The sequence below is a fragment of the Canis lupus genome, chromosome 2 (assembly GCF_003254725.2).
Source record: "Canis lupus dingo isolate Sandy chromosome 2, ASM325472v2, whole genome shotgun sequence".
Taxonomy (NCBI): domain Eukaryota; kingdom Metazoa; phylum Chordata; class Mammalia; order Carnivora; family Canidae; genus Canis; species Canis lupus.
The window spans coordinates 82329994-82355735 of record NC_064244.1 but is presented as its reverse complement, the minus strand read 5'-3'; the positions used below and the strand labels follow the sequence as shown (position 1 = coordinate 82355735).

Sequence of the window (25742 nt, the reverse complement as noted above, 5' to 3'; positions counted from 1 at the left end):
ATGTACTGTCTGTCTTCCATTTCACTCAGGATGAACCTCTAGGATCTTATTTCCAGTTTTGGTTTATCACAAGTAATGCCTTGAGGAACATTTTTTTTTTTTTTTACATGTCTTCTGTTGATCATATGGATGCTCTCTGTTAGATCCAAAGTGCTTAAATCTGTTTGAAGGGTTTTAACACGGAGCATTCATTTAGTTCCAAGCATTATCAGTGTCCCCATTTCACAGATAAGAGACCTGAGGCTCAGAGAGCTGAGTTAAGTTAGGCCACATGTCTGATAAAGGCTGGAGCTGGTCTTCATCACACACCATATTGTCTCTCGTGAATTCCAACCTCGTTCCTACAAAACGTAGTGTTTGGGGGCATAGTAGGTGTTTAGTGAGTGCTTGTTGAATAAATGGGCCAGTGAAAGAATGGGTGCCCCAGAGGAAAGGGCTGAGGAGGCCTTTCAGTCTACTCTCTGGCTCAACAGTCGATTTACTAGGGAACAGAACAGTATGGGTTTTTTTTATTTTATTTATTTTTATTTTTATTTATTTTTTTACAGTATGGGTTTTAAAGACCAAGCTGCCATTGCTTCTGCTTCAACCTTTTGAAGAATTTTGTCTCTTAAATTACACAGATAATACATCATCATTATGGAAAGATTGGAAACACTGATGGGCAAAGCAACTCCCTCCATCCAGAGAGTCACTGTGAAGATACGATTATTTATTTCCATATAAACAAATGCTATTAGGTAGGTGAGATCATCAATCTTTTCCTCTGTGATTTCTGTATTTTTAAGAATAGTTATAAATTTCTTTTCCTCTCCAAAGTTGTAAGAGTCCTTCCATGTCTTCTTCTGGTGCTTTTATAATTTTCATTTTAAAAAGCTTGTATTTACTTCATTTGGAGTTTATCATGGGGCACAGCCTACAACATGGACTCAGTTTTATTTATTTATTTATTTTTCATCTGGCTACCCAAATGGTCCCATATCATTCGTATGGTATTTACTCAAATTATTAAGGCTTTGGAATATGTTTTAATAGTTGGCCTTCGATTGTTCGTCCTGAGTTTCCTGGATAAATTTGCTTCTTTATTTTCCATTTGAGATTCTGAAGTAGCTTTGTGAGTTTCGGGGGTCAGGAAGAAAATCTATCAGCACTTTTGTTGGGATGTCATTGCACATTACAGTTATACCAGGGGAAACTGGCAGCTTTATGATATTGAGTCCTTCCATCCAAGGACATATTGTGTAGTCTTCCTTGCATTCCTCAGTAGTATTTTCAAGTTCTCACTGTAGATTTGTGTATGATGTAAGGAAAGGATATCAATTCACTCTTCTGCATGTGGATATCCAGTTGACCTGGCACCATTTCTGGGAAAATGGTTATTTTTTCCCCTATTGAATTATCTTGATATTCTTGCCAAAAATCAATTGACCATAAATGGGACTGTTTAGTTTTGGACTCTCAATTCTATCCCATTGATCCATATATTTATCCTTATTATGCCAGGACTGCACAGTCTTGATTACTATAGCTTTTCATTAAGTTTTAAAATTGGGAGGGACGCCTGAGTGGCTTAGCGGTTGAGCATCTGCCTTCTGCTCAGGGCGTGATCCTGGGATCGGGGATCGAGTCCCACATCAGGCTCCCCGCAGGGAGCTGCTTCTCCCTCTGCCTGTGTCTCTGCCTCTCTTTCTCTGTCTCTCATGAATGAATAAATAAAATCTTTAAAAAATAAAAAAAGAGGGGGATCCCTGGGTGGCGCAGCGGTTTGGCGCCTGCCTTTGGCCCAGGGCACGATCCAGAAGACCCAGGATCGAGTCCCACATCGGGCTCCTGGTGCATGGAGCCTGCTTCTCCCTCTGCCTGTGTCTCTGCCTCTCTCTCTCTCTCTCTCTGTGACTATCATAAATAAATAAAAATTAAAAAAAAAAATAAAAAAAGAAAGAGACTAAGATCTTCAAAATAATTCTTTAAAAAAATGAAATAGGGAAATGTGAGTCCTTTTTTCAAACTGTGTTCTTTTTTCAAGATTTTTTTGGGTATCCTGGATCCCCTTGTGTTCCTATAGGAAGTTTAGGATCAGCTTGTCAATTTCTGCAGGAAAAAAAAGATAGTTGGCGGGGGTCGCCTAGGTAGCTCAGTTGGTTGAGTGTCTGACTCTTGATTTCAGCTCAGGTCATGATCTTGGGGTCACAAGATCAACCCCCACATTGGGCTCCATGCCCAGCCTGGGATTTTCTCTCTCCTCACTCTCTCCTCCACCCCACGCTCTCTCTGTCTCTCTGTCTCTAAAACAACAATGACAACAACCAAAAACCACATTTGGGATTTTGATGGAGAATGTGTTGAATCTGTAGATCAAGTTGACAGGTCTGCCGTCTCAACAATATTGTCTTCCTGTCATAAATAAGGGGTTGAATTCACCTAAGTCTTCTCTAATTTCTTTCAAGTGTCTTGGAGTTTTCAGACGACACATTTTGCAGTCTTTTGTTAAACTTATTCCTGAATATTTCATTCTCTTTGATGCTATAGTGAATGGAATAGTTTTCTTAATTTCATTTTCAGTTTGTTCATTGCTAGTCTAGAAATACATTTTATTTTTATACATTGATCTTGATCTTGTACCATGGCACCTTGCTGAATTCGTTTATTAGCTCTCATAGTTTCTTTAAGTGGATGCGAAAAAGTGGATGCTGGGATTTTTTTTTATATACAAGTTAATGTCATCTGCTAATAGAAATGATTTTGCTTCTTCTTTATCAGTGTGGATGCTGCTTATCTCTCAATCTAACCCTCTATCTATGTCCATCTCTCTAATTATTTGTCTGTTTGTTTTTGCCTGATTGCCCTGACTAGAACCTCCAGTAGAATATTAAATAGAAATGAGAGTGACTCACTATGAGAGTGGACTTGCTTGTCCCGTGTCTCGTCTTAAGGAGAAAGCAGTCTGCCTTTATCACGTGGAAGCCCCCCAAAGATATTCATATCCTAATTCTAGCACCTGCAAAGGGGAATTAAGGTTGCAGATTGCTAATCAATGTAGAATAGGGAGATCGTCCTAGATTATCTGGGTAAACCAAATGTAATCACGAGAGTCCTTGAAAGTAGAAGGGGGAGCAGAGGAGGGAGAACCAGAGAGAAGGTGGTGTGAGATGGACTTGGCCCAGTGTTTTTTTTTTTTTTTTGCCTCAAAGATGGAAGAAAGGGTTGTGGGCCAAGGAATGTGGGTGGTCTCTAGAAGGTAGAATAGGCAAGGAAACAGATGCTGCTCTAGAACCTCCAGAAGGAACACAGCCTTCCTGACATGTTGATATTAGCCCAGTGAGATTCACGTTGGGTTTCTGACTTCCAGAACTGTATGATAATACACTTGTATTGGTTAAGCCACTAAACCTGTGGGGCGTCTGGGTGGCTCAGTCCATTAAGCGTCCAACTCTTGATTTGGGCTCAGGTGATGATCTTAGGGTCATGAGATCAAACCCTGTGTCGGGCTCTACACTGAGCATGGAGCCTCCTTGGTACTTCCTCACCCCTTCTCCTTCTCCTTCTCCCTCCTCCTCTTGCATGCTCTCTCTCTCTCTCAAAAAAAAAAAAGCCACTAAATTTATGATAATTTGTTACAGCAGCAATGGAAACTAATACACACCATTAAGTACAATGTTAGGCATGTTCTTTTTCTTTTTCCTTTTTTATGGTATGGAGGGGGGCATGTTCTTTTTCATTGATGTTCTTAATCAGGTCATCATTAAGAATTTAAATTTTTAAATTTCTTTTCTATCTTAAGGTTTTTTTTTTAATTTGTATTTATTTATGATAGTCACAGAGAGAGAGAGAGAGAGAGAGAGAGAGAGAGAGAGAGAGACATAGGCAGAGGGAGAAGCAGGCTCCACCCACCGAGAGCCAGATGTGGGATTCGATCCCGGGTCTCCAGGATCGCGCCCTGGGCCAAAGGCAGGCGCTAAACCGCTGCGCCACCCAGGGATCCCCTTTTTTTTTTTTTTTTTTGAGTGTTTTGTCTTGAAATGGTTTTGGATTTTGTTAAGTGGTTTTTTGGCACCTATTGAGATAATCATGTGGTTTTTGTCCTATGTTCTATTGATACGGTATATTATATTAAGTTTCACGTGTTAAACCAACTTTGCTTACTGAAATAAATCTCACTTGGTAATTCATCCTTTTTATATGCTGCTGGATTCGATGTGCTAGCATTTTGTTGAGGATTTTTGTATGTATGTTCAGATGGTCTGTGGTTTTCTTTTCTTTCTTTGTCTTTGATATCAGGATGATACTGGACTCAGAATGATTGGGAAATGTTCTCTCCTCTTCTATTTAAGAGGAGTTTATCAAGAATGGGAATTAATTCTGTAAGGGTTCGATAGAATTTCCCGGTGAAATCATCTCTTTCTGGTGATCACACTTGGAGTTTATTGAGCTTCTGGGATGTGTGTGATGTTTCCCATCAACTTTAGAAGGTTTTTAGCCATTATTTCTTTGACTAGTTTTCCTGTTCCTTTTCCTCTCTTCTCTCCTTTGGTGCCCCCATGTTATGTATGCCCCACTTTTCTCAAAGACTCTGTTCATTTTTTTTTTTTATTCATTGTCTCTCTGTTCTTCTGATTACCTAATCTCTATCAATGTACCTTCAAGTTTGCTGATTACTTCCTCTCCCAGCTCAGGTCTACTGTTGAGCCCCTCTGGTGAATATTTAATTTTGGTTACTATTCTTTCCAATTCCATAATTTTAGTTTGGTCCCTCAAAAAATATAGTTTCTATCTCTTTGTTGGTATTCTCTCTGTAAATATTGCCATCATAACCTTCTTTTACTTCTTTAAGCATGATACTCTTTTTCAAAAATTTTTAAATTTAAATTCAATGATCATATACTGTATTAATGGTTTCAGAGGTAGAGTTAAGCATGATATTCTTTAGCTCTTTGAACACATCCATAATAGCTGCTTTGCAGTCTTTGTTAAGTCTGACATCTGAGTGCTCTCAAAGGTAGTTTCTGTGGCTTTCCTGTTTCTTAGCATGTCTCATTTTTTGTTGTTGAAAGCTTAGATGTTATATTGCAGCAACGCTGGGCAGGGATTCCTCCGCCGCTCCTCCCTGAGCTTTTTGCCCATAGCGTCTGCTTGTTTGTTTAGTGACTTGGATGGACCATTCCAGGAAAGTATTTCCCTTGGTGTACAGCTTCTGACATTACTCCTTAGGGGGTGTAGACTTAGGCAGTGTATAACCAGCCTGGGATGGTGTGGTTTTCATTAGGGCTCTCTTTGGGTTTCTCTGATCTGTCTGTTAAGCTATCTGCCTCTGTTGCTGTCACCCAGGTCTTAACCTCCACTAATTGCAGGCTAGTGACTGTTGCTTTCAAGTACACCCTGGGGCACACCATTGTTCTTGCTTTCTGCAGGTTCAGCTCCTGTAGTGTGAGTGGCTTCTCCAGTCCTCCAATCCTGCTGTATGCGTGACTTTTGTAGCTCTAAGCTCCTGCATTAGCTCTCCCTTTTCCTGGAAGAGCTTGGTAGAGCTACCATTTAGATAGTCTCATTTCAGAGAGTGCCTCCAGCAAGACACCACTCTATGAATGAATGGCTTTCCCTACTGCCCACGGGGGAAGATTGTCATCAAATTTTTGAGGTGGGGGGCGGCGGGATAGCTGCTGCAAGTCCCACTGGTACAGCAGAGCAACTTCTTTGCCAAGTCGGTGAGTCATGTCAGCCTCTCCAATAAGCTCTAGACCTTGGCTCTATGGGGTGGGAAGTGTGTTCTTTCAGCCCTAGAGGGAATAGTTGTTTCTTGTACCTATAATTCCTATATACTTTTGAGCTCTCTTTACTTCTTGTTAGCTAATCTCTTGTGACTTCTATACCCTATTATAGTTAATAGTTCCTTATGTTAGTTTTCTTTACACACTGTAGAAGCTGGGCCCTGGCAAAGCCACTTGTGCTCCAGGAGCCTGCGTGTGACCACCTGGAAGCAGACAGCAGAGCCTTCTGTCCTCAGATGTCTCTTCAGTACCTTTCCCCGACAACGCCTCATTGCCAATGGGCAGAGGAGAAATACTTAAAGTTCCAGCTCCATTTTTACAAAGCAGACAAAAATTGCATTTGGAGCAGAAAGGCAATAACTTGATAACTGGCAAAAGCGCAAATGCCCATCTGCAGCAGAAGAAATAAAAAGTTGTGGTGTATTTATACCAGGGGATGCTATACAGGAATGAGAATGAATGAACCGACGACGTGGTTCAGACGACGTGGAACAGACACTCGGCACAGTGTTGAGTGAAAGAAGCCGGACGTCAAGGAATACTCCCTGGATGATTCCATTGACGTGAAAGTCAGAAATCAGCCAACTGAGTTGGGCTGTTAGAGGAATAACAGTGGTTACCTAAGGTGCGTGTAGTAATGGGGAGGCAGCGGTGGAGATGGGGAGGAGAGACCGTCTAGATGCTAGAGATGTCCTATATCCCGGTTTGGGCGCTGGTGTGTGGATGTGTTCACTTTGTGAAAGTTCCCCAAGCTGTATACCTAAAAATTTATGTGGTCTTACACATGCAGGTGCATGCATACATTTATTATAGCTAAATAAGATTTGATTGAGAAAGAGAGGCTATGTGTGCACCTGGGCTCCTTCCAGCCCTATTCACAATCCCTCAGCTAATTATCTCCTTCTTTTAGAAGAGGAAAATGAGATGTAGAGAACAGATAGAAGTTCTCTAAGGCCACAGAGCAGTAAGCTGAAAGGGCAGGATCCAAACCCAGGCAGGCTGGCATCTGGTAAGTCCTCTTGACCCTTGGCTAGGCTGCCTCCCCTCATGGCCTGGACTGGAGCGTCCAAGGCGGGTCGGGGTAGCTAACTGCAACGAGATATGCTTTGCCCACCCTAACTGGACTCTGGCGACGAAGGCTGGCCGCACGTGTCCTATTCCACAATTGAAAGGTCAGGCCGCAGAGGCCTGCACAAGCACGCGAGGCCTCTCCCTTGGATGCCCCGTGCCAGGTGCTGTTTGAGGCCCACCTGTGCCAAGCCTTTGGGAAACCCACTCCCGAGACGCCCCCTGCTGGGCAGGATTGGTTTTCCTGGTGCCTGCGTTGCTGCTGGGAGAAGTAGTCCTTCCAGCTCCCATTAGCCTATTTAGGTTTCTGTGTGAGAAGGCAGGTCAGAGCCCTGCATCAGGGCTCAGCCCCAAAACAGTGGGGATCTGGGAGAGAGCTTGCATAACCAGTCCAGGTTCTCCTAACACAAGTTCCTCAGAGCAGCAGCTCCTCCAAGCCCTGGGAACATGCTCCTCCTGTGCCTGCTGTTACTGTCCAGCTTCTTGGTAGGAGTCTTCCTCTGGGCTGTCTGTCAGCACTTCCTCACCGCAGATATCCCCTCTACCTTGCAACATCCCATCAAGCTCAGATTTCTGCATTGCATGTTCCTGTACATGGTCATTTTGGTGAGTTTGCTCTCAGGCTCTGTAATGGGTTGGGCTCCCTTCCTCTTCCCCTGTACCTGGCCCCTCCTTTCATCTTCAGACTCCCCCAAGACAGCCGTTGCTACACTTTTGTGCTGTGGTTCTGTTCCCCTCCCTCCTCCCTTCCCTTCCTCTCCCATCCCCTCCTCCGTTTCTTCCTTCACCCAGCATGTCAGAGCAGCCACGCTGGCCGGGCTCTGAGCAGGGACTGGGGGTGTGGGCAGGCCAGTACGTTCCTGGAGCCGCGGAAGATTTGGAAGCAAAGGTTTGGCACCTGGTAGGAGGCAGGCAACTGGATTTAACTCCAATGTCCTAACCTTGGGTGATAGGGGCCCAACAGTTCACGCTGCTTACCTGGTGGGAGGCCAGGGGTGGGTGTGGAAGGGTAGGGAGCCCAGGCTGCAGCCAGCCCGCCAGTGTGTGCACCCCAGCTCTGGCTGTGTGATCCTGAACCTCTTTGCTTCCTCATGTGTGAAAGGGAATCCATGGTGTCCATCGCATCACGTTGGTGAAAGAATTAGATGCTGTGATCTAATTCCTTAGAATTAGAATCTAATCGGTGCGCTCCACCGGAGGAGCGAAGCAGGCGGCTCGCCCACTGGGCCCTCCCGGTGATCAGGGCTTAATAGGTTTGGTAAAGGAGTAAAACGTGTTTCTGTGCTGCTGGGATGTCCCACTGTGGATACGATGGCCCCCAGCCATCTGAACGAGCGTAGTTTGTAATTGCAGAAACGCTGCTGGTTCAAAGAGACAGGCCACGGGCGCAAAACTCTCGTCCATCGTACTTACCCGGCCACGCGCTTCGCCAGAGCTCAGCCTGTCTCAAACCAGCGGCTGCTTTCGCGTGGAATCACAGGCTGGCCTGAGACCCAGAAAGGCCCGGACCTTCCGAGCCTTGGGCGCCTTCTCAAGAGCAGCCCACAGCTGCCGGCGCCCAGGGCTCGGAGACGGGCCCCCGCAGTAACCCGGCAGGTCCTGGGCCGCGAGGGGAGCCACCCAGGAGGAGCGGAGGGCTCGCGAGGGGGCTCGCAAGTCGTGGCAAAGCGTGGACGAGTCCGGAGGCTGAAGCTGCAAGAAGCGAGGGCGCGGGGGGCTGCTCCGCGTGCAGGTCCCACGGGGTGGCCGCGGGTGGGGAGGGTCCCCACTGCCTGAGCTGCGGGTCCTCCTGCAGGCTGAGCTCGGGGCTCGGCGAGGGGAGGAGGAGCGACGCAGGTGGCTCGCCCACTGGGCCCTCCCGCTGGTTTGCAGCGCCCAGGCCCCTGCTGCCACCCTGCTCCACCTGCCGGGGGTGCCCTGGGCGCCCTCGAGGAGCTCCAGGCACTTGGGACGGCTCCCCGGGCCCCGCTGCCCGTCCCGGGAGAATGCTGTCCAGGTGGTTCGGGTTCACTGGGTGCCAGAAGACAGACAGATACGAGAGGGAAAGGAATTTATTCATTTTTTAAAAATATTTTATTTATTCATGAGAGACACAGAGAGCGAGAGAGGCAGAGAGACAGGCAGAGGGAGAAGCAGGCTCCATGCTGGGAGCCCGATGTGGGACTTGATCCCGGGACCCCGGGGTCATGGCCTGGGCTGAAGGCAGCACTCACCCCCTGGGCCACCTGGGATAAGGAATTTATTTATTTATTTATTTATTTATTTATTTATTTATTTATTTATTTTAATTTTTTTATTTACTTATGATAGTCACAGAGAGAGAAAGAGAGAGAGGCAGAGACACAGGCAGAGGGAGAAGCAGGCTCCATGCACCGGGAGCCCGACGTGGGACTCAATCCCGGGTCTCCAGGATCGCGCCCTGGGCCAAAGGCAGGCGCCAAACCGCTGCACCACCCAGGGATCCCCTGGGATAAGGAATTTAAAGAGGAGGAGGAAATACCTAACAAAGACGTTTATGGCCCAGAAATGAGGTGCCTGCCTTTTTTTTTTTTTTTTGGTTTTGGTTTTATTTTTCTTTTATTTATTTTTTTGTGTTGAAGTTTAATTGACATGCAAGATGATGATAGTTTCAGGCGTACAACATAGTGACTCGCCATTTAGAGGCCTTAGGAGATCGGAATGATAACTTTAGTTAGCACCTGTCGCCACCCAAAGTTAATAGGATATTCTTGTCTCTGCTCCCTGTGAGCATTACATCCCCCTGACTTACTTATTTTATAATTGGAAGTTTGTACCTCTTTTTTTAAAATTTTATTTTATTTTTTATTTTATTTTATTTTATTTTTGTACCTCTTGACTCTATTTGCATTTAGTTACAGTTTTAAGTTTTCAGAAGTTAAGGGAGGATGGGAGATTTTTAATTTTTAGGAGGAAATTCTTTTTTAAAAAATATTTTCTTTTTGTATTTGAGAGTGAGAGAGAGTGCACGAGCAGGGGGGAGGGGCAGAGGGAGAGGGAGAAGCAGACTCCCCACTGAGCAGGGAGCCCGATGTGGGGCTGGATCCCAGGACCCTGAGACCATGACCTGAGCCAAAGGTAGATGCTGAACTGACTGAGCCATCCAGCCGCCCTGGGAGATTTTTATTTAATTTTTTTTAAATCACTTTATTTTTTTTTAAGTTTATTCAATTTTTAAGTAATCTCTACCTCCAACATGGGACTTGAACTCAGGACCCCAAGATCAAGGGTCAGGTGCCTGCTTTTGGTGTCAAATGACCATTGGTTTGAGCACATTTCCCACTTGTTAGCTTTGTGGCCCAATGTCTTCAAACCTCAATTTTTTCCCCCTGAAAAATGAGGATAGCAGAGAGGTGCTTTTTATAGGAGTGGTGAAGGGATTGAAGGGGAATGCATATGAGGTGTGTGGCACAGGGCTGGGCGCTTAGAAAGGGTTCAATGAAAGTAGATTATTGGGAGAATGCATGTCAAGTCCCTGAGGGCAAAGACAGCATTTCCTGGAATTATTCTGTAATAATTTTAGAGTTGTTACGAATGATTTCAGCTTTACTAAAAGCTTTAAAGAACAATATAACAGACACTACTGATTTTATTTTAAAGGGGGAAATGCCGCTAGAATATGTTGTGAAAGAGTTTTCAGTCTGTATCTAAAGTTCTGGACCACAGGTATTCCTAGCTTACTGATGTTCTCATTTATACGACTACTGATACATTATTACAAATTTTATAATATAATAATATATTATATTATATATTTTATATATATATAATATAATATATTATAACTTTACAATTTATAAGAAATATATTAATTATAGTTACATGTAAATAATATAGTTATAATATTATAAGTAATAATAAGTATTGATGTTTCTTCCCTTCCCGCTGTCCTAAATTGCCAGCTCTGGAAACTGTGGACTCACTGTTGGAAAAGCCACCCCGAACCAGATCTGACTTCCTGGCTATATCTAGGGACCTTTCAGAAGGTCATACTAAGAGAGGCTTGTCATCACGCTGCCTTGTTCAGAATCCCTCAAACATTTACCCTTCTAGATGCTGGAGGCACGGAGTTGGATGAGATGTGATGACAAGAAGCATTCGGTTTGGTGGAGGGAGACACATGGGTGACCATATCCATGTGATAAAGCCTTGAGGGACTCTGAAGAAAACGGAGGGCTTGGAAAACTTAGAGCTTTCACGGGGGGTGGGGGGGGCAGCAGCCTTCAGAGGGAGTGAGAGGGACGGCGTTGGTCAACGAGAACGTGGTCTTGAGCTTGGAGCTGAAAGTCAGTTTGGCGCCCATCTACCTGGTGGGCAGGAAGAAGGGCTCCAGGAAACAACGTGAGCCGGGGGTGAGTTCAGGGAGTGTGGGGAAACTACGGGGCCAGTGAGGGCTGGGGGCCACTTGAGTCTGGGCGCCCGAGCAGAGCTGACCAGGGAAGGTCTGAGTAGTCTCGGTCCAGAGGTCTGGTGCCCTGAGATGGGGGCCAAGCAGGTCCTCTCCATCTCGTGGCCCACGTCGCTCTCTCTCCAGCTCAAGAAGGGAGATAATGGTTTTGTTTGGAGTTCTCCTTCAAGAAATCGAAGCCTTGGGTCTCCCCATGGAGGGAATGCACTGAAGCATCCCAAGGGGACCTGGGACAAGACCTAGTGGGTGTGAGCAAGAAAGGGGTGGGGCTCACGCTTGTCAGGACTCACCAGGGAGATGCTCTACATGGTGGTCACATCTAATTCCCAAGCCTCATCCTCGGGCCATGGACACCATTCTATTTTATAAATGAGGGAAAGCGAAGCTCGGAGAAGGTAATGCCCAATGCCGTTCTGTTAGTTGGTGAGACACTAAAACTTGAGTTTAGATCTGCTGGACTCTAGAATCCAAGCTCTTTCTAGTTTAGTGGTTGAGAACACGTGTTCTGCATCCTACTGGTTGGCGGGCAAAGCACTTGACCTTGGTGTTCCTCAGTTTCCCTCTTCCGTAAAATGGAGCTGATAACTGCGTGACTTAGAAGGGTTGCTGAGAGGGAGCCTGGGTGGCTCAGGGGTTGAGCTCCTGCCTTTGGCTCAAGGTGTGATCCTGGAGTCCCGGGATCGAGTCCCACATTGAGCTCCCTGCATGGAGCCTGCTTCTCCCTCTGCCTCTGTCTCTCATGAATAAATAAATAAAATCTTTTTTTTTTTTTTTTTTTTTTAAGAAAAAAGATTGCTGAGAAGCTGAATCCATTTCATACCCACTTGGACCAATACTGGGATGCTGTAGGTGACTCATACTGTTGGCTGTCCTTCTCATCTTATCATTATCTCATGTTGTTTTCCTTATGACAGACAAAGATGCAGACTTAGTGTGAGATCCGTGGAAGAGACGATCCAAGATGCCTGAAATGCACTCCGTACTTGCAGTATAACTTGGGACCATATTTCGTGATATGTTCAGACATCTGTTTGTTTACAGCTAGAATGACCATGGCAGTTTAAAAAAAATGGAATTCTTTAAAAATTTTTTTTATTTAAATTCAATTAATTAACATATAATGTATTATTGGTTTCAGAGGAAGAGTCATCAGTGATTCATCAGTCTTGTATGACACCCGGTGCTCCTTACATCACGTGCCCTCCTTCATGTCCATCACCCAGTTACCTCATCCCCTCACCCCTCTTCCCTCAATGACCCTCAGTTTGTTCGACACACATCTGGCAAATAAATGGCCCTCGTGTATTGCTCCCTCCTCCTGAGTCAACAGCAGACATCCCTAATGGATCCCATTACTTCCTTCTGTTGAACACAAACATGGCTTAAGGATCCATCACAGCCCAGGCTCCGGGTGGGCGATGGCAGCTGTTGACTCGGTGATGACCTTTTTTTGCCATCTGAGGCTGGAGAGACAAAGAGGAGGGCTGCCGGCCAGTTGCCTTGGACCATTGGCTTTGTTCAATTCAGTGCCCAACCACTCGGCCCAATGTGGTTGATCTCTTTGGCAAATTCCTCCAGTTATTCGATCAAGGTCTTTCAGGAGGAAGTTCTGGAAACCAAGCCCTCACTCGGGACACAACTCAGAGCCTGTCCTCCCTGGTGAGCCCAGGGTCCATGCGGGTGAGGCACATGAGGGACTGCAAATGCATCCTGGCAATTGCAGGTGATGGGCGTCATCGATGGTCCAGAAGGGTCCTGACCTCTCCTAAGGTTTCCCTTTCTTTCTCTTACCTCCAACAGGCGGAAATATTTGAGAAGCTGGGAATATGCTCCAAGCTCAGATTTCTCCAGTTATTGCAAAACGGTGTGAGAGTAAAGAGGGATGCTAGACTTGTGGTAACTGACTTGTATTTGGGGACCACACCGGTGAGGCTGTTCCAGCCCAAGGCCGCGTCCTCCAGCCCCCGGCGAGGCATCATCTTCTTCCCCGGAGGAGGCGGGTTCCTGGGGAGCCTGGGTAAGGATGTCAGCTCCGTCCGCACCTCTGCCCGCCCTTCCCATGAGAACCTTTGTGGAGTAACTCAGAGGCGTCAGCGGTCGCAGGTTTCTAGGGGAGCCCAGACTAAGGGCTTTGGGGTCATGTCCGTCAGCAGAGGGTGTGCAGGCCGTGCATGTCAGGAGAGCTTTCCCAGGCATCCACTCCCCCCGTGCCCGTGCCCCACCAGGCCCCCCTGCTCCCGGGCTCTGCGCCCCCGCACCCTAGGCCCGGCTCCTCTGGCCCACGCCGTCGACCCTGGCAGCCCCAGCAGCCCTCTGCCCCTGCCACCGCTCAGGCCACCCCCCACCTGGTGGAGGCATTTAGGGAGCTCAAGCCCGGGCCGGCCGCTCGGTGCCAAGGCCCCCTTGATGCTCGGCGGGTTGCGGCCGGAGCCAGGCCCTGGAGCCCCAATGGCGCCGGGCACCTGCCCTCTGTTCCTGGCCGCCCTATGCTCCCTGCTGCCCACCTGGCCGCCTTTCGGCTCCTCCCGGCGCACCCCCCGCCAGCTGTCGGTGGGCCTGCCCTTGTTCCTCAAGTGTCCCCCTGTCTGAGTGGCCCCCCGTGACGGCTTGCCTAAGGAAGCGTCCCTGACACTTCTCCGCCCCATCCCGCCCCTGCCATCGTCCTTCTCAATGTTCTCCATGGCACTTGTCACCCTCTGAATCGGTCTCGGCCTTTGTGTGCTTCCTTATCTATGGTCTCTCTTCCCCAACTAAACCCGGAGGCCCCAAGAGTGCCGGGGAGACTCGTGCGCCCCTTTCTGCCTTGTCCCATGTGCCTTGTCTGCGGTTTTAAAGTTTTGAACCGCTCTCCGAGCGCGTGAGTGCGGATGGGTGGAAGGATGTGCCCATGAGCCAACACACGAAGGGATGGGCGCATGGTGGGACGCCGGGGAGCAAAGGTGCCCCAAAAGTCCCTGAAACTGGGGCGCACCGCCGCCTGGTGGAGGGCGTAGCAACATCCTCATTGGCTGCTGCGCTGCTCTCCCTTTTCAGAAGTCAACAATGGGTATCTCCCCCCTACTGGCCCCAAGACCATTCTTCCCTTTCAGAGACCCCAGGAGCACCCCGTCAGTCGGCTAGGACCGTTAGCCTTCCTCGCTGGGGCTTGATGTTATTTCTAGAAGTAAAGCCAGAGCTCATTCAGCGAGTATTCCCGGAGTATCTGCCTTGTGTCAGACCCTCTGCCGGGGGCAGCGGACCAAGTGGAGAACACGACAGGCCCTCATGGAACCTACTCCCCCTGAGGACGCTGGGCAATGAAAGAGAACAAATAAGTAGGGTGATTCCGCAGAGTGCTGGCACAAGGGGACGGAGCAGAGAATGAATCGGGGGCGTCTATGCCGGTACCGCCCCGAAGGCGCCCCATCTCGCCTGAGCTAGGAAGCTAAGCAGGTGGGGCTGGTTAGTGCTTGGATGGGAGGATGACTTGGGAGCATCTTCAGTTTTTCCAGAGAAAGCCTCTGCAAAAAAAGCTAAAATTTGAGCCCAGGCCCCGCCCTCCGGTGAGGAGGAGCCAGCCCTGAAGAGCCCTGGACACAGCGTTCGAGGCCTGCGGGAGCAAGGGAGGCAAGGGGGTCACCCGGGCCACCATCTCGAAGCGCAGTCTTCAGGATGAATAATAGTTTTATACGCTGTTTTTGAAAATTCTACGATGAACCAAACAGGGCCGGTGAACTGCACGAAGGCCAAGTAGGCTCTTGTCTATGTAAGAGTTCCACAGGCTGTTCGCCGCGGAGCCGGTGGCGTTTGCTCGGATTCCTTGAAGTTGCATTTATCCTGGTTGTTGAGCATCTTGACGCCCTGGGTTTTGCACCCATGGTGAGACCCTGCCTCGCTCCGGTGCTGCCCTGTTAGGTTTTGGCGGAGAGGACGCAGGTGCAGGCGCCAAAGCTGGGCCGAGGGAAGGAGAGGATGCCCCAGGGCGACCCAGCAGGGAGGCAGGGCCAGCTGCGGGCTCCAGCCTGGCGGCGCTTTGAAACCCGGGGGCTGTAGAGTCACCGTCCCCACACCCAGGGCCTTCCAGGCCCTCAGTGTCCCCCCGCACCCCCTCCCCGTGCCCCACTGTAAAAGAAAATGTTGCCGCCGGTGAGCCCCGAGGCACATCGGAGCCCCGACATCAGGGACTGGAGCAGGTGTCAGGCGTCTGACGTGAGCTGGATCTTTGGTTGTGCCGAGGCAGAGCCAGCCAGTGTTGCTGCAGAGGAGGCAAGAGCAGGAACAGAAGGACAATGTCACACCCACAGATGATGCGGCTGGCGGGCTCTCTCCCTGGGGGCCGGGGTGGCGGGGTGGGGGACTGCAGGGGACACGGGGGTGGCCGCTGCCGTGACCGGGCCTGTCTTGCAGACTCCTACCACAACCTGTGCAGTCAGCTGGCCGTGGAGACTGACTCGGTGCTGCTGTTGATTGGGTGAGTCGCTGGGGACAGTGGGTGGGTGTCGCCTGCGTGGGGCAAGGCGGGAATGAGCGCACATCGGCCGTGGGAGAGGGAGGGCCCACCCCCCAAGAGGCACTCCTGCCCGAGCAAGTGCAGACTCCGGCACAGCATGTGCAAAAGGGCAAAAACCCAGAAACAATCCACATGCCCCCCGCCCCACAGGGTGTGTGAATACACCGCGGCAAGAAGCGACGCGCTGGCGAGGATGCGGAGGAAAAAGAACCCTCCTGCACCGTGGCTGGGAACCCACGCTGCGGAAGACGAGGCGGAGGGGCCTCAAAAAGTTAAAAATACAGCTACCCCGTGATCCAGTAATCGCACTCCGGGGTGTTTACCCAGGGAATACGAAAACACTAATTGGACAGGATGTGTGCGCCCCCGGGTTTTTCGCAACATTATTTACAATTCCAAGGTGCGAAAGCCGCCCAAGTGTCCCTTAATTAACGAGTGGATAAAGACCACCTGGTGTCTCTATAATGGAGTATTACTCAGCCATAAAAGGGATGAAATTTTATTTTTAATTTTTATTTTTTTTACTGATTCATAACTCACACAACACACTCAGTGCTCATCGCAGCACGTGCCCTCCTTGATGCCCAGCGCCGCCCCCCGCAGCGCCTCCCCATGCACCTGTCTCCTGCCAACCCTCGGTTTGTTCTTTACTGTTCAGGGTCTCTTCTGCTTTGCCTTCCTCTCTCTAAAAGGAGTGAAATCTTGCCATTTGCAACAACACAGATGGACCTAGAGAGCAGTGCTGAGAGAGACAAGCCAGTCAGAGGGGCATAAATACTGGGATTTCAATCATATGTGCAATTTAAGAAGCAAAAAAATGAACAAAGGGAAAAAAGAGAGACAAAGAGAAAAAACCAGACTCTTTTTTCCTTTTTTTAAAAAAGTTTTTTAAAGATTTATTTATTTATTTATTTATTTATTTATTTATTTATTTATTTATGATAGACATAGAGAGAGAGAGAGAGAGAGAGGGGGGCAGAGACACAGGAGGAGGGAGAAGCAGGCTCCATTCTGGGAGCCCGACGTGGGACTCGACCCCAGGTCTCCAGGATCGCGCCCTGGGCCAAAGGCAGGCGCTACACTGCTGAGCCACCCAGGGATCCCCTTTTTTAAAGTTTTTATTTAAATTCCAATTAGTTAAGGTACAGTGTAATAGGAGTTTCCGGTGTACAGGACATGACTCAGCACTTGCATACATCAGCCTGTGCTCATCGGGACAAATGCTCTCCTTAATCCCGTCCCCCATGTCACCCTCCCCCCCACCTCCCCTCTGGTCACCACCAGTTTGTTCTCTATAGTGAAGAGTCTGTTTCTTGATTTATTTCTCTCTATTTTGTCCCACTTTGCTCGTTTGTTTCTGAAATTGCACATTTGAGCGAAATCCTATGGCATTTGTCTTTCTCTGACTGGCTTACTCCACGAAGCCTAACACTCTCTGGCTCCGCCCACGTCCTCGCAAATGACAAGATTTCATTCCCCCTTAAGGCTGAGTAACATCCCATTGGATAGGCACACCGCATCTTCCTTGGCCATTCATCAGTCGACGGACTTTTGGGGTCTCTCCCGTAGTTTGGCTATCGTTGATAATGCTGCTATAATCATTGGGGTGCAGGTGCCCCCTTGGAGTCTGTATTTCTGCATCCTTTGGGTAAATACTTAATAGTGCAGTTGCTGGGTCGTAGAGGAGTTCTATTCTTAATTTCTTAGGACCCTTCAAACTGGTCTCAGTTTGTGTTCCCACCAACAGGGCAAGCTGTTCCCTGTTCTCCACCTCCTCACCAACACCCCTTGTTTCTTGTGTTGCTAATTTTAGCCATTCTCAGAGGTGTGAGGTGATAGCTCGTTGTGGTGTTGACTTGTATTTCCCTGATGATGGGTGATGCTGAATATAAGGATTCTGAGTGTCTTCTTTGGAAAAGTGTATGTTCATGCCTTTTGCTCCTTCCTTCCTTCCTTCCTTCCTTCCTTTTTTCTTTCTTTCTTCTTCTTTCTTTCTTTCTTTCTTTCTTTCTTTCTTCTTTCTTTCTTTCTTTCTTCTTTCTTTCTTTCTTCTTTCTTTCTTTCTTTCTTTCTTTCTTTCTTTCTTTCTTTCTTTCTTTCTTTTTCTTATTGATTTATCAGAAAGAGAGAAAGAGGCAGAGAGCACAAGTAGGGGGAGGAGGGAGGGAGAAGCACACTCCCGGCTGAGCAAGGAGCCTAATGTGGGGCTCGATCCAGGACCCCAGGATCATGACTTGAGCTGAAGGCAGATGCTTTACCCGACGGAGCCCCCCAGGCTCCCTGCCTCCTGCCCACTTCTGGACCAGATTGTTTGTTTTCTGGGTATTGAGTTTGATAAGTTCTTTATAGATTTTGGGTACTAGCCCTTCATCAGATGCGTCCTCAGCAAATACCTGCTCCCACTCCGTAGGCTGCCTTTTAGTGTTGTTGACGGTTTCCTCCGCTGTGCAGAAGCTTCTGCCTTGATGAAGGCCCAACACTTCACTCTTGCTTTTGTTTCCCTTGCCTCCGGGGACGTGTCTACTGAAGTCGCTACGGCCGAGGTCGCAGAGGGGGCTGCCTGGGTTCTGCTCTAGGATTTTGATGGTTTCCTGTCTCACATTCAGGTCTTTCTGAATTTATGTTTGTGTGTGCTGTAAGAAAGGGGTCCGGGTTCATTCTTCTGCATGCGGCTGTTCAGTTTCCCCAACACCGTTTGCTGAAGAGACGGTCTTTTTTCCACTGGATATTATTTCCTGCTTTGTTGAAGATTGAGTTGGCCATATAGTGGGTCCATCTCTGGGTTCTCTATTCTGTCCCATTGATCTGTGTGTCTGTCTCTGTGCCAGCACCTTACTGCCTTGCTGACTGCAGCTTTGTAATAGAGCTCGAAGCCTGGAATTGTGATGCCCCCGGCTTTCCTTTCTCTTTTTCAAGATTGCTTTGGCTATTCGGGGTCTTTTGCGGTTCCACACAATTTTTAGGATAGTTTGTTCTAGCTCTGTGAAAACTGCTGTTGGCGTTTTGATTGGGATTACATTAAATCTGTAAATTGCTTTGGGTGGTACAGACATTTTAACAGTGTTTGTTCTTCCAATCTGTGAGCCCGGAATGCTTTTCCATTTCTTTCACAAGTTTTCTATAGTTTTCAGAGTACAGATCTTTCACCTCTTTAGTTAGGTTTATTCCTAGGTATTGTATTGTTTCGGGTGCAATTGCAAATGGGATCGATTCCTTGATTTCTTTTTCTGCTGCTTTGTTATTGATGTATTAAAATGCAACAGCTTTCTGCACAGTGATTTCTTATCCTGAAACTATGCTGAATTCATGTGTTAGATCTAGCAATTTTTTGGTGGAGTCTTTCGGGTTTTTCATGTCGTTTGCAAACAGTGAAAGTTTGACGTTTTCCTTGCCAATTTGGTTGCCTTTTATTTCTTTTTGTTGTCTGATTGTTGAGGCTAGGACTTACAGTGCTATTAAATAGTAATGGTGACAGTGGACGTCCCTGTCTTGTTCCTGACTGTAGTGGAGAGGCTCTCAGTTTTTCCCCCATTGGGGATGATATTAGCTGTGGGTCTTTCGTTTATGGCCTTTAGAATGCTGAGGTGTGTTCCCTCTATCCCTACTTTCTTGAAGGCTTTTATCAAGAAAGATGCTATATTTTGTCAAATGCTTTTTCTGCATCTATGGACAAGATCATACGGTTCTTTTCCTCTCTTTTATTAAAATTACATAGCCTTTTTAAAACATAGCTATTTAAATAAACAAACTGGGAGGGCACAAAAGAACGTGAATGCATCTTAGCCATATAAAATTCAGTGAAAAATTTTTTCAAAAAAATTACATAAATCCTGAGACATCTCTTTTTCTTTTTTTTTTTTTTGAGACTTTATCAAGTTAAAAACAAAATCAAAAGAGTGTTTGTAAGGAATCTGCATATGTAAAAAGGAAAGAAAAGGGATGATGGATGCCAGATTCAAGGGAACTGTTCCCTCAGATGAGGAAGGCAGTGAGATGAGATGCTGGTGAGGATATTACAGGGTTGGTTGATGGTTATGGTCAAGGTCCTGGCTGTTGTTTGGGGTGATGATTCTGCTTATTGTGTCATTAAAACAACTAACTAACTGCAGGGACCCTTTGTTTCCATCAGGCTCTACATCCAAGAAGGCCCTTGTGCTGATGAAAATACTCAAACACATGAAAGTGTTAACAAACACCTGCATGAATACTTTGTAGGAAATCGCTTAGGATATTGTCTTTCTGGAAAAGACCCAAGGGGCACCTGGGGGTGGAAGCTCAATTGGTTAAGCATCTGACTCTTGATTTCAGCTCAGGTCATGATCTCAGCCCTGAGATGGGCTCAGCACTCAGAGTGGAGTCTACTTAAGATTCTCTCTCCCTCTCCCTCTGCCTGCCCCCTGCCTCATCTCTCATGCTCTCTTTGTCTCTCTCTCTCAAAAAAATTAAAATTAAAAAAAAGAAGGAGAAGGAGTAAAAAGAAGACTTAGGGTGTGGTCAAGACTGATTTTGATAGAGTGGCTGGTGGAGGTAGAAAGGCGGGGAAGGTTCTTCAGGCTGCCAGGGGGACTGCAGGTGGACCATGTCCAGGAGGAAAGACTTAGAGACACAGGAAGAGATGTGCAGGATCTGAAATACTCGTAATTCCTCATCACCGCATAATGGGACTCCCTACCTAAGCTCCTGGAGAGGATCTGTCTCTTTCCCTTTTGGTCCTGCAAAGCCTTTACCCCTGACCTCGGTGGTCAAGAGAGAATACAGGAGGGCACGGGGCGTTACAGTCTCTTTCCAGCAAATCAGGATTCTGCTAATGGAAAGCACGTAGGGTTTGTTATTTCTTTCATTATGTCAGATTTGCACAGTCAACATTCAGTGAGGTGGATTCACTTCTAGAAAGGGGAAAATGGAGCCTGAATTTGTGCTTGCTGCTGCTGGGGGCTGGGGCCCTTTCACTGCAAGGACCCTACCCAGTAGTATATGTTCTGCTGAGTTATTTATTTTTTATTTTTTAAAGATTTTGTTTATTTATTCATGAGAGACACACACACACACAGAGGCAGAGACGCAGGCAGAGGGAGAAGCAAGCCCCATGCAGGGAGCCTGACGTGGGACTCGATCCCAGGACCCCGGGGTCACGTCCTGGGCTGAAGGTGGCACTAAACTGCCGAGCCACCCACCCAGGGATCCCTGTTCTGCTGAGTTTAAATGAAAACCCACGTTGATAACATTGATTTATTTATCAATATGTTGCTCACTGAAGAAATGTTGCAAAATTGCAGTTGATCAAATCCTGTCCTTAAAGATGATGCCCGGAGCAACTTTTAATGGAAACGAAAATCAAGGTCAAACAGGAGGAAGTGGCTTTCAAACTGGGCTCCTCGGGGCACTAGGGTTCCCTTCACTGTCTTAGAGGTGGCCAAGGAGGTCAAGGAGGAGGAAGAGTGAGTGGGAGGCCTCAGGTCCCTTAGCCTTGGGCAAAGCCAGAACCACCGCTACCTACTTACCTTCTACAGCGGGGCTCCTTGTATCATTTTAATAAGAAAAATAATATTGCTGTTCTAACAAAGTTTGCTTTTTTAAAAAAGAAAGATTTATTTATTTTAGAGAGACGGTGCAAGTGCGGGGAGGGGTGGAGGGAGAGAAGCAGACTCCCCACTGAGATACGGACCTGAGCCCATCAGATGCTTAACCGACTGAGCCCCCAGCCACCTTCTAACAAAGTTTAAAAGCCACTAGTCTAAGGTGTCATTTTTCCCTCTTGTTTTTTTTTTTTTAAGATTTTATTTATTTATCCATGAGCGACACAGAGAGAGAGGCAGAGACACAGGCTGAGGGAGAAGCAGGCTCCCTACAGGGAGCCGGACGCAGGACTCGATCCCAGAACCCGGGATCACTCCCTGGGCTGAAGGCAGCGCTAAACTGCTGAGCACCCCCCACCTCCCAGCTGCCCTCATTTTTCCCTCTTGAGTGTCTTCTAAATTTAATCTTAGAGTTAGAATACACTTGTTTGATCCTTTCAAATGAAAGGTTGTAAGAAGAGAAAAGACAATTAGCGACAATTTCAAACAAAAATTTGGAATACCAACCATGTTTTACATAAAATGTCTAATCCAAGCCGTTTAGCCAAACTATTTCTCTCTATCTCATAGTTTCACACGTAGAATTTGCTGATTCATCAGTTGCATGTACACCCAGTGCCCGCGACATCCAGCGCCCTCCTTCACGCCGGTCCCTCGGTTACCCCATCCCCCCTCCGGCGACCCTGTTTGTTTCCGACACTTAAGAGTCTCTTAGGTTTGCTTCCCTCTAAGTTTTCCTCTTATTTTATTTTTCCTTCCCTTCCCCTATGTTCATCTGTTTTAATCCTTAAATCCCACATATGAGTGAAATCATGGTACTTACCTATGGAATTTCCTCCAAAAGTTACAAATAGAGCTACCCTATGACCCACTAAGCATTTACCCAAAGCATACAAGCGTAGTGATCCGAAGGGGCACCTGCACCCCAATGCTTACAGCAGTCATGTCCGCAAGAGCCAAACTATGGAAAGAGCCCGGATGCCCATCAACAGGTGAATGGATAAAGAAGATGTGGTCTGTATACACAAGGGAATGTTACTCAGCGTCAGAAAGATGAACTCTTGCCATTTGCAATGATGCGGACGGAACTAGAAGGTACAATACTAGGCAGACTGTTTATTTTTTTTAAATTCATTCCCTTCTCTTTTCCCAATCTTGATTCCTGCACTCTGTAGCTTGCGTTTTTGTATTTATGTAAGTGCATCCCCCCCAGCTTTGTTGAAATATAATTGACATATAAGATTAGGTACCTTTAAGGTGCCCTCTGCCTCAGTTTGATACATTTCCATATTGCAAAATGCTTACCATCATGGCATTGGGGACACCTCGGTCTATCACATACTTACTCCTCCTTTGCCCTGGTGAGCACGTTGAGGTCTACTCCCTTAGCAACTTACCAGGAGACAACACAGTGCTGTTAACTGTAATCACCATGTTGTGCCTTAGGGCCCCACACCTCGTCACTTAGAACTGGAAGTGCATACTCTTGACTATCCTGCCCCCATCTGCCCCAGACCCTTGGTAGCCACCATTCTGAGTTTTGGCTTTTGCGATTCCCTGTATAAGTGAGATCACACGGTATTTGCCTTTCTCTGCTTGACTTCCTGCACTTAGTGTGAGTTTTAGCTATGTCCTTGACTCCCCCTTGCAATACTTGTAGTGTCCCCAAGGTCCATCCATGTTGCCCCACATGGCAGGATTTCCTTCCTTCTTGTGGCTGAATAATATTCCTCTGTAGTTTACATGTTAGACATTCATTTTGAAGTCCATTCTCTTTACCCTTGAATTCCCACGAAGAGACACACTTTGGGGTCTTGCCTAGGGCAGCCCTCGGGGTGCTCTCAGAGCCCGAGCAGTGTGTGTTGGCTGCTGCTTAGCCTTCCTACACTTTCACCCTCGGGGTGCCTCCCAACCCGCTCCCTCCTCCCCCAAACCTCAAAGAGAAGGCGGCTCTTTGAGTCCTTGAAAAGAACAAACCTTGGTCATTAGATGTTTGATTAAAAAAAAAAAAAAAATTCTTCCTGAAAGAAACTTCCCTTCGATCTGAGCTTTAGTTCCTTCAGCCCTTTCTCTCCAGAGAGCCAGCGGGAGGAACAGCAGCCTCCTTTGCCTTTCCTGCCATTATTGGTTGTTCTGTTTCCACTTCAACTTGTGTGTCCTTGTGTGGAGTGTCTGCATCTCCCAGCAGCAGACAGAGCCTAGTGTGGGAGTCAAGAGGTCAAGAGTCCCTGCCTGCAAGACCAAGGAGAGACTCTTTACATCCTCATCTGCAGAAGGGGGGGGGGGGGCGGTGGATAAAATTCCTTACCTCACAGGGCCATTCTGAGGATTTAGTCAGAGACAGTGTTACAAGGGGGGGTCGAGGACACAGTCAAAACGGCTCCCAGAGACAGCTGCCCACATTGCTGTGCTTGTGTTCCCTGCTTGCTCCTCAGGTACCGCAAGCTTCCAGATCACCACTACCCCTGCATTTTCCAAGACTGCCTGAACACCTCCATTCTCTTCCTGAAGGGCCTCAAAACCTACGGGGTGGACCCCTCCCGGGTTGTGATCTGCGGAGACAGCCTTGGGGGAGGGAATGTGGCCTGTGTCATCCAGCACCTGGTGGGCAGATCAGATCTTCCCCGGATCAGGGCCCAGGTGCTGATTTATCCAGTTACTCAGGTCATCAATTTGCAGCTGCCATCCCACCAGCAGAACCGGAACGTCCCTTTCCTCTCCCAGAAGATCATGATGATATGTATGCTTAAATACTTGGTTGTCAACTTTCACTGGTGGGACACCATCCTGAGCGGTGCTTTCATCCCCCCGGACATCTGGAGGAAATACAGCAAGTGGCTCAGCTCTGACAACATACCCAAGAGTTTCAGGAAGCCAGGTTACCAGCCTGAATTTCACGGCCCTTTTAATGAGGCCGCCTACCTGGAAAACAAACATCTTTTTGATATAACAAATGCTCCTCTGCTAGGGGATGATGAGGTCATCGCTCAGCTTCCCGAGGCCTTCCTGGTGAGCTGTGAGAATGATGTCCTCCGTGATGACACCTTGCTCTATATGAAGCGCTTGAAGGACCAAGGGGTCCCTGTGATGTGGTATCACGTGGAGGATGGCTTCCATGGGTCCCTGATATTTTTTGATAAGAAGTTTTTCTTTTTCCCATGCGCCTTGAAAATTATAAACGCTGTCATCAGTTATATAACGAGCATATAGTAACCCTGGGGCATTGTGTCCTTTGGTGGATTCTATTTTGCTGATCAAGGAGATGCTAAATCAATGCTCGGCCCACAAGGGAAGGATAAGGAAGCTTACAACAGTCCTGCTTAGTATCTAAGAAAATCCAAGATGTTGCTCTTTCTTTCTGGCACCAGCAATGGTTAATCCTGAATCTAGTAGCACTCGCTAACATTCTCATTCAGGTGAAATAAATATCAGAGGAAGGAACAAATGTCTTTAAGAATTTCTCAAAGCCCTAGCACACAACATCTGTGCAGAATGAATGCCAACAACTAGTCATACCGTCCCTGGTGAATCTACTCATGATGCGAAAGCATGGCTTGGTGGGCCATGCTGCCTGTTGGAGGAGGGGGCACCTAATTGTTCTTGGGGTCAGAGGTCACCAGCCAAATTACAGACTGGTTCCAGATCAGAATGCAGCCGGAGAAATGCTGTTGCAGTAGAACTCTTCTCTCAAGTTAGCAACCTGTCGACTGGACTAAAGGCAAGTTTCAGGGGACGTGACTGGAAAAGGAGAGGGGGAAGAGGGAAAAGAGAGGCTGTGCGGGAAAGAATGGGCTCTGGGGGGCTGTGAATGTTGTCTGGGCTCAAGTCTCTAATCTGAATTCCAAAATCAGGTCCCTGACTACCAAGAGGCAGGCTCTCAGGGCCAAAGCTGTCTTGGGAACCTCTGGATGCCATCTGGAATACGCAAACTGCATCCTCAAAGGCAGATATCTTCTTACACACTCTTTCTTTGGTGAGCTTATGTATTGTTCCTACTTTTACAAAGAACCTTGTCCTGGGGGCACCTAGCCGGCTTGGTTGGTAGAGCGTGTGACTCTTGATCTTGGGGTTGTGGTTTGAGCCCCACATTGGGTATAGAGATTATTTAAAAATAAATAAAATCTTTAAAAAAAAAGGAACCGTGTCCTTGCTTAGCCCATATCACTTTCTCCATTTGCAGGGAGAGGGAAGAGAATCTTGGTGCTGTGCACTCCACATTAATTTTTACATTGGGCCGATGTTTGCTAGATGCATCTGTGATATCACAGAGCCTCACTCCTGTCTAGATCCACCTAAGTGCTGGAGCTGGAGGCTTTCCCTTCCTGTCAACCATAGCCTCTCTTGGTACCAAGGACCTCATTTGTGATCAGTGGAGGAGGGGTTCTTACAGGTGTCTTGGAGCCTTGGAAAGAAGACAA

The 25742-nt window shown here is 47.4% G+C and overlaps 1 protein-coding gene across 1 annotated transcript; it reads left to right on the top strand.

Annotated features, from left to right (window-relative positions):
• Nucleotides 1–624: 624 nt before the first annotated feature.
• Nucleotides 625–25420, top strand: AADACL4 (arylacetamide deacetylase like 4). Its single transcript, XM_025447978.3, has 5 exons — nucleotides 625–740; nucleotides 5917–7439; nucleotides 13060–13276; nucleotides 15646–15709; nucleotides 23760–25420. The coding sequence occupies exons 2-5, from the start codon at nucleotides 7281–7283 to the stop codon at nucleotides 24532–24534; spliced, it is 1215 nt and encodes a 404-aa protein (XP_025303763.3). The 5' UTR covers nucleotides 625–740; nucleotides 5917–7280; the 3' UTR covers nucleotides 24535–25420.
• Nucleotides 25421–25742: the final 322 nt, after the last annotated feature.

Bases quoted from the DNA above. Each gene is read 5' to 3' on its own strand.
- AADACL4 (XM_025447978.3), top strand. From the start codon at position 7,281: ATGCTCCTCCTGTGCCTGCTGTTACTGTCCAGCTTCTTGGTAGGAGTC. The intron at 7,440-13,059 runs GTGAGTTTGCTC...TACCTCCAACAG, and splicing joins TCCTGTACATGGTCATTTTG to GCGGAAATATTTGAGAAGCT. The intron at 15,710-23,759 runs GTGAGTCGCTGG...CTTGCTCCTCAG, and splicing joins TCGGTGCTGCTGTTGATTGG to GTACCGCAAGCTTCCAGATC.